Source organism: Arachis ipaensis, chromosome B5 (assembly GCF_059453495.1).
Source record: "Arachis ipaensis isolate K30076 ecotype BB chromosome B5, ASM5945349v1, whole genome shotgun sequence".
NCBI classification, from domain to species: Eukaryota; Viridiplantae; Streptophyta; class Magnoliopsida; order Fabales; family Fabaceae; genus Arachis; species Arachis ipaensis.
In genome coordinates, this window is record NC_142440.1 from 106534446 (window position 1) to 106543199 (window position 8754).

The following is an 8754-nucleotide window of genomic DNA, read 5'->3' on the forward strand; positions in this document are numbered from 1 at the left end:
GGGTATTCTAGTTATCTCCGACCGCCACAATGCAATCAAGGCTTCTTTGGTTGCCGAAGATGGTAGGTGGCTCCCACCGACGGCATATCGTGCATTCTATACAAGACACATAGCTGCAAATTTCACGCTAAACTTTAAGTCTAAGGATGTATGAAATATTCTCGTGAATGCAGCGTATGCAAAAATTGAACATGAACATCAATATTATATGGATATCTTGAAGCGGAAAGACCCGACAATGGTTGATTGATGCAACAAAATTAAATTAGAGTTATGGACCTAATATTGCGAAGGAGGCTGCCGATACGGTCATATGACATATGACAACAAATATTTCTGAGTGTAGTAACGTCGTCCTAAAGGGTATACGTAACCTACTAATGGATTCACTTGTTTAAGTCAACATATGGGCGTTTTGCTGAGCTTGTTGTCAGAAAAGGAAAGGAAGCAAAGTCGTAACTCGGGACTAGGCAAGAATTTTGTCAGACACTTGTGAAGGCAATTGAGAAAAACCTACAGGCCTCAAGAAACATACGGGTTGGTTTATATGATAGAGGTAACTCTGAATTTGTTGTAGATGAGATTACATCAACAGGGGGCAGAATTGCTTTGAGTAATTGTCGGGTTTTGCTATCGGCGTGGACTTGCGACTATGGATATTTTCAAGCACTTCATTATCCATGTCGTCATGTGCTTGCAACATGTTTATATTGCAGACTAGATTGGAGGACTTATGTTGATGATGTGTATTAGGTCATCATTGTGTTCAATGTTTACAAGATGGGCTTCGATGACATACTGTCCTTGTATGCGGGTCCTCAGGTTATCCTTGATTCAGACATGATGTGAGCTGCAGTTGGTTGTCCCTAATTAATGTGTTTTAGAATAAAAAATGTAAACTTGCTTAGTTTGAGACGATTTACACTCATATTTAGACACCCATTTTATAGGGACGATTTATACTTAATTTTTAAAATAAAAAAAAAGTATAAATTATCCCACCTTACAATGTTTAACATCCAAACTTAAACCATAAAGCCTTGAAATAATTTATATAATAATAAATGGAAAAAATTCACATAAAACAAAAAACCAATTTAAAAGATTATGATAATTTTAAATTTTTAATTTATTTAAATAAAAAAAATCCAATTTTTTACTTTTCTTTTTTTTCTCTCTAATTTTTTTTTCTATTTCCTTCCTTTCAACTAAACAAAACCTTAATTTTTTTTCAATAGTCAAAGGTCTGATCTCAAGTTTATATGGTTAAAAGAATATGTCTACTATTTTTTGTATAACATATCCTATTTACAAACCAATATGTTGTAATATATGTCTACCCATTTTTTTTAAATGGCTAAATGAAAATATATGTGTATATTTTTTTCGATAAATGTAAATAAAATAAGTAAAAAATTATGAACATATAAACAATTTTAAATAATTTTATTTTATTTACTTTTAAAAAAATATTTATTAAAAATTTTATATTTTAAAAAAAGTCTTATAAGCTAATATTACACATTTAATATTATAATCAATATTTAATATTAGAGAAAAAATATTTGAAAATTTTAAACACAATTCAATAAAATCGAAATTCAATTAGAAGAAATATTTAAAATTTAAATTCAATAAAAACTCATTTTTAATGAGTTTCATATTGAATTTATTTGATAATTTATTATAATATTAATTAAAATTAATTGTTATAGTGTAAGTTTTTTAGTATGATTTTATATTTTAATTTGAAATGATAAATAAAAGAAACTATTGGTAGTCTGGTAGAAGACCCCACGACTAGATTTGGGGGCCTTGACCGAAAACAATAAATACCTCCTTATTAAAGATCTTAAGCACTTCTTTCAAGACGTAATAAAGGACAACGCAATAAGATAAAGAAAAACAACCCGAATAAGAGTTGGCATTGTCAGTTGCAAGCTCAAACTGTTATCATTATCACTTAAATTATTGCACATTTATTTTGTTAAAGATACCCTAGTTAAAAACTAAAAATAGAAAAAAAAAAATTGAATAGCCTGGTATATTTAGGACATTAAAAACTTACACTAACATATTTAGTTTGTCATGATGAGTACTTTAATTTTTGTTTTCAATTTATTTATGATTTTATAAGGAAAAGTGAAACAATAAAGTTATTACGATTTTTGGTTTCAACTATTTTTTGCAAAAATATTGAAAGTTAAACTAAAAAATATTTAATTTTCACAGATAATTACACTTTAAATTATCAACTATATAAAATATTATAATTTTTTCTTTGCAATTAATTTAATTCTAAAATCAGTTATTATTTATTTCTTTTTTTGGTGACAGTAATTATTTATTTAAACCAACGTTTTCTCCTCCTAATGACTAGAATTTAAAATCATTTAAAAAAACATGATTTTTTATTTTTTTTAAGGGTTTAATTTTAATGTTAAGATAAAATATTTTATGTTTAATTATATTTATTTTTTTAAATGACTATTTATATAATTAAATACAAAGTAATTATATAATTTAGTATTATATAATTAAATATATATATAATTATTTTATACTGACTATACATTAAAATAATTTTTTTAATACGTCACTCTTGTACTTTCATTTTATAATAATAATAATTAAATCACAGTCCTTAATTTTTTTCACTTTTAATTTGAGATAATATTTACATAAATAATATTAAATTAACTACGCAATAACATCCTTATTAAAATTAAACAAATTATGAAAAAGAAAAAAAATGAGAAGATAGAAGGAGAAAAAAGGACAATAGATAAACATTTTTAAAAGTTAACTAATTTAAGTTGGTGGTCTAATTGTAATTTATTATGTATTAATTTATTTAAATAAATATTAAAAATTTGAATTATTTTATATATATTGTAATATATTAATCAATAATAAATTATTAAATAAAATTTAATCTAAAAAAATTAATTTTTGATCTATTATACTAAAAAATATAACGAAAAATCAAAACTAAAAATTTTTTCTTAAAGTTGAGGAAGAGGAACTTAAGGGGCAGGTCTTTAATTAATTAATATATTCAATGGAAGCAGTGGCGGTGGTTAATCATCAAAAGCTCTCATTTTGATGAAAGCGTGGGGTATATAAATCAACACGCTCTTTTCCAATTAACTCTTTCTCTTCTTCTTAGTCCTTGCTACTCTTGCAACTCATTCTCTCCCTTCAATCACATTACACTTTGCCTTCATAGCTGTATTATATTCTGCCACGCTTTTTGCTTTTCTCTCTCCAACTCTTTTTAAAATATATATATAAAAAAGAATTCCATCCTTTTTTAGACGAACCCTCTAAAAAGTTTCCACCTTTAAGTTAATTTATCTTTTTCGTTTTCTCTCTCTATTTCATGGTGCAGTGAAAATAGAATAGTAGGCTTGTTTTGGGTGGAGCGAAAAAAAAAAGGAGCTCAAAATTGAATAAAAGTGTGTATTTTTTTTTTAGTGAAAAGTTCAAATGGAAGATGGAAGGGTGCCAAAAGTAGCACAGGATCAGAAATGGGTATCTTTCTCTTCCCACTTTTGAAGTTTGGTTTCTCTGTTGTTTTTTCTTCTGCAAATTCTGACTAGGGTTGAATGAATGAATTGAATGAATAAATGAATGAATGGGGTTATGCTATTTATTATACTGAAATCAGTGTTTGTTTGCATAATTGACGCACTGTTTTCATTGGACTTCTTTTCAGCTCTTTTCTATGAACACACTTTTTTATTAGCCTTTTCTCTCTCTATCTCTGTGTGTGTGTGTGTGTGTGTTGGGGGGTCCGGCTTTATGAAACTTGGTACTTCAAGGTTTCAGTGTTTGGCTTTGGAAATGATAGCTGCCAAACTCGTGTGAGAGGTTTTCGTACATCTTTTGGGTACTTGGGTGGGTTACTGGGTTCCCCTTTTTTTTTTCTTTTACTCCGACCCTTTTGCAATTTTTTCACCTCATCATTAATGTGAAGCCATTTATATTTCAGACTCTATTATATGCTTCTTCTCTTGTTAGCTTCATTCATAGGGTACCTAGGATTATTGTGATTTTAACTTTAAGAATTGTCATTGAGGTTCTGTTTTGTTCAGTTATGGTGGTACTTTGGTGGCTTCATTTGTCAGTTAATTAATGATCTCTTTGAAATTGAACTCCTCTTCTGATTTTTTGATGCTGTAGGAGCTACACTTTGGCCACTGTTGTAGATACTTTTGGTCAAATTTCCTCTGATTTCGGTATTCAATTATTGAAGGGATCTTAGAAGAGAAGCTGCTAGTGGCTGCTTATATATCATTGGAATTGTTAAGAGGGGGCTTGAGATGAGTGACAAAGAGAAGTTTGAGCTTGACAGAAAGGAGGATCCCATGAATTATTCCACCGGAATGGCCTCGGATCGGAGATTCGGAGGTTCCAATCTTCTGAATTCATCTGTGGGTTTGGCTGGCAGAGGGGATCTAAATGGTTCCTCTTCATGTTCCTCTGCTTCCCTAGTGGACTCCTTTGGCCCAAACTTCTGGGACACTCCGACGAATTCCCAGAACTTGGGGTTTTGTGGCATCAATGTTCACAACAGTGGGAGCTCTTTGAACCCAATTGAAATCAGAAAAGATGGGTTTGGATTTGGAAGAGGTGGTCATGATCATGGAACACTTGAAATGGGTTGGAATCAAGGTAATGGCTTTATACCAAATGAGTCTGCAATGTTCCCCCAGAACTTGTCTCGGTTTCCAAGTGATTCTGGATTTATTGAGCGTGCAACGAGATTCTCGTGCTTTGGTGGAGGGGATTTCGGAGATATGGTGAATGCTTATGGGATTCCTCAATCCATGGGCCCTTATGCTGGTACCGGTGGTGAGGCAATTCACCAAGCAAGAGATGGAGGACAACCTCAAGAGAGCAATCCGAATGAAGCTGAAGCTGTGAAAGATGCGACACCATCTGTCGAGTATCTTGCTACTAAAGCTAGCCCGCTCAAGAATGATAAAAGAAGTGAAAACCATGTAATGCCTCAAAATGAAGGGCAACAAGGTCCTTCTAGGCCTCCGAATGAGACTGACCGAGCCAAATCTAGCGATGATGGCGGTGTTCAAGATGACTCCCCAATGTTGGATGGTGTTAGCGACGAACCTTGTCTTAAAGGACTAGATTCAAAGAAAAGGAAAAGAATTGGGCAGGTATGGTTATGAATTGTATATTCTGTTGTTCGGCCGAGGCTCTTTTCCCTCCCTCATCCATGTGATTGATCATATATATTGTCTTGTGTCTTAGGATGCCGATAATGATAAAGCTGTTGAACTACCTACGGAAGGTGCAGGGGATATCTCTGAGAGCCAACAAAAGGGAGAGCAGGAACCTACTCCAACAAACAAGGCTTCTGGAAAGAATGCCAAACAAGGGACTCAAGTTTCAGATCCACCTAAGGAGGAATACATACATGTCAGGGCTCGGCGGGGTCAAGCAACTAATAGCCACAGCCTTGCAGAGAGAGTAGGATACCTAAGAAATTTTCTGCGATGAAAAAGAACTTTTTAGACAAAGAATTCTGAATTGTTTCGGTTTTTTCATTGCAGGTGAGGAGGGAAAAGATAAGTGAAAGGATGAAGTTTCTTCAAGACCTTGTACCTGGATGCAGCAAGGTGGTTTTGGCTCCTAAATTTGAATAGAAGAATTCACCATGCTATATTCTTATATTATGCAGAGTTTTACTTCCTTCTAACATGCAACTTGTTGATGTTTTCAGGTTACTGGCAAGGCTGTTATGCTCGATGAAATAATTAACTATGTACAGTCGCTTCAACGACAGGTTGAGGTATGTGTGAAACTTATTGTTCCTCCCTTTTTGGCAATCACTGATTCTTAAGTCATCTTGTTCATTTTGCCCTGTATGTTTTACTTCTGCTTCATCACAGTTTCAACATTTATATTCTGATAGAAAATTTTAATTGTTATGTAAAAGTAAAACTCATGTATTTAGTTCAACATATATTCTCTACAACCTTAACTTTTGTTCTAGTTGATCTGATCTTCCCCTTCTTTCCCTTTGCAGTTCTTGTCCATGAAACTCGCAACTGTAAATCCGCGGCTGGATTTTGATATTGAAGGACTTATCCCTAAAGATGTAAGTTAGTCTATTTGCACACCAGTGACAATAAAAGGAGACTGTTTTCAAAAGTGTCCAACATTACCTTTAATACATTCTGAATTTCATTAGATTCTTCACCAACGGCCGGGTCCTTCTGCATTGGGGTTTCCTTTAGAAATGTCTATGGCTTTCGCTCCACTACACCCATCACAACCGGGACTAATTCAGCCAACTCTTCCTAGCATGGCCAACTCTTCTGATATCCTTCGGAGAACCGTTCATCCACAGTTGGCATCACCCGCTAGTGGAAGTTTCAAGGAGCCAAATCAGGTATTGATCCATTGACTGAACTATTTCAATTTGAGTAAACCATTGACCTCCAGGCGAGTCGCCATTGTTCCATAGATTTGAGTTGACTTATTTTTTCCACTGAAATGCTTTGGATTTGGATCCTCTAAATTTTGGATTTCACTTTAGAGGATAAATTATAATCTCTCACCATTTATTTCGTAAGTGGGACTAAGAGAAAACATGAGAGGGTGAGAGATCACACTTTATTCTCTAAAATAAAAATCCAAAATTTAGAGAATCCAAATTCAAATGGTTTCACCTCCAGCCTTAGATCTTGTGAAGTGTTCCAAATACACTCACTTTTATATGTTCAAAGAATAATATTATTGTTTTGCATTCTTTTGTGTGCATATTTTGGTACCATATTGCAATAGGTTCCTGATGTGTGGGAAGATGAGCTTCACAATGTTGTACAGATGAGCTTTGCTACTACAACTGCTCCCATGAGTACCCAAGATGCGGATGGTATAAGTACATTGTCCTAACCAATGAGCATTAATTAAGTATTACTTCAATTAAGTGCCCAATTTCAAAATTTTCATGTAGAAAATCATTGGTAATATTAATTTCTTTTACCAATTACTACACCCTTCTTTAGTATAATTCAATTTCAAAATTTTCATGTAGAAAATCATTGGTAATATTAACATTTACATACAGTCCATTTCCAATTTGATTCGAAGAGTAAAGTACAAAACAAAGAGTTTAAAAAATCTCAAATAGTTCCTAAAATATTTCAAAAGTTCCAAAATAGTCATTTCGATTAAACAGATCAAATTGGAGGACAACTATGTTAGGGACTCGTGTGTTTTGAAGTCTCGAGAACTAAAGTGCCCCATATTAAAAATCTCATAAACTGATTTAGATAATTACTCTTATTTTAATCTTTTAATAACACCTATGTTTTTAAATTATTTTTTAAATCTATATACGAATTAAATTCTACACTTAATTGATACTGAAGAGATTACTGTCTTGTGGCTTACATTTTATCAATCTAATTAATATTGTGTTATGATCTTGTAGGTACTGTGGCAGCAACTCAGATGAAGGTTGAACTTTGATGTTTCAGTATTTAATCAAAATCGTGACACCACTTATCTTTGCCAGTGATTATGTTGAATTGCATTAGATTCAGGTGGAAATAACTAAGATTTAAGTTTTACATCTGAGTTACCATACGTTTTGAAGGCCCAAAATCAGAGTTTCCAGAATATTCTAGAAGTGTTGCTACTGATAAGGCCTTGGGTGCAGTTGCATTAGCGACAGCAGGGGACATACTATAGGTTATGAAGGACAGCAGCAGCGAGTTATGATGCTTTTTTTTTTTTTTTTTTTTTTGTGGTTCTTCTTTTAAAAGCTTGGAAAATATGTATCATATTCTTAGAAGTGGAATTCTACTTTTAAAATAGGTTTGCTCATTAAATATATAGCAATGTAAAGACCGGATATTATTATTACAATATTATTGAATCTGGATCAACCATCAGAAGGAGAATTGCAAAATCATTGATTTGATGCTTTGACAGTTGTTCGGTCAAATTGTAAAATAGTTATAATAAGTTTCTCACTTTTGTCCATGAGAAAATGGTAAACAGAACAAAAAGGCTTAGAACTATAAATTTTTTTAAATTTGAAACAAAGAACATAAAAATTTTTCAGCTCTTTTAACTTATATATTGCGAAATATGTTAAAGTTAATGATTGAAAGGTTTTGTTCAAAGTTTTTCAAAATAGAATTTGAGATACTAGTTTCCTTAAAACCCATCTTAAGTCTTGATGCACTTCAGATCATTTTAAAAATGATTTTGAAGTATTTTTGATAAAGACAAATATAAAAAGAAACCCCGAATGTAATAGAAAAAAAAATAAACTTTAAAAAGTAGAGATAAAAATTTGAAAGATATACACAAGCGAAATAAGTTGATTCAGCCTCAAATACCTATGTTTAGTCTTTTAAGAAAATGAGTCATTATCTAAATTAGTCCTAAGAATTTTAAAAATAGACATTTTAGTCCCCAAGAAAAATTAATATACAGATCAATTTTTAAGGTTTTACTCCGGCAGACAAATCAGTTCCCAGTTCATTTTTCGGCAAGTAACTATTCAGATTAGTCTCCAAAGATTTTAAAAATTGAAATTTTAGTCTCCCAAAAAAATTAATGTATAAATCAATCTCCAACGTTTCTCTCCGTTAGACATAACAGTCCTCCGTCCAAAAATAAAATAAAATAAAATAAAATAATTATTATTATTAGTATTAATTGCCTAATAATATTGTACTATAATTTTTTGTATTTTTTAGACAAAAATAA

At 31.8% G+C, this 8754-nt stretch overlaps 1 protein-coding gene across 3 annotated transcripts; it reads left to right on the top strand.

Moving 5' to 3' along the window:
- Positions 1-3114: 3114 nt before the first annotated feature.
- LOC107643749 (transcription factor bHLH49) lies at positions 3115-7928 on the top strand. Of its 3 annotated transcripts, none has more exons than XM_088488663.1 (9): positions 3115-3534; positions 4186-5180; positions 5275-5493; positions 5577-5642; positions 5747-5815; positions 6053-6124; positions 6218-6418; positions 6814-6904; positions 7466-7928. In XM_088488663.1, the coding sequence occupies exons 2-9, from the start codon at positions 4326-4328 to the stop codon at positions 7501-7503; spliced, it is 1611 nt and encodes a 536-aa protein (XP_088344789.1). In that variant the 5' UTR covers positions 3115-3534; positions 4186-4325; the 3' UTR covers positions 7504-7928. The 3 variants fall into 3 exon arrangements, with proteins under 3 accessions (XP_088344789.1, XP_088344791.1, XP_088344790.1); XM_088488665.1 differs by having other exon boundaries at positions 3316-3534; positions 4259-5180; XM_088488664.1 differs by lacking the exon at positions 3115-3534 and adding an exon at positions 3682-3900.
- The last annotated feature ends 826 nt before the right edge of the window (positions 7929-8754 follow it).

Coding starts and splice junctions, on each gene's coding strand:
- LOC107643749 (XM_088488663.1), top strand. CDS start 4,326: ATGAGTGACAAAGAGAAGTTTGAGCTTGACAGAAAGGAGGATCCCATG. Junction 5,494..5,576: donor GCCACAGCCTTGCAGAGAGA/GTAGGATACCTA, acceptor TTTTCATTGCAG/GTGAGGAGGGAAAAGATAAG. Junction 6,125..6,217: donor AAGGACTTATCCCTAAAGAT/GTAAGTTAGTCT, acceptor GAATTTCATTAG/ATTCTTCACCAACGGCCGGG.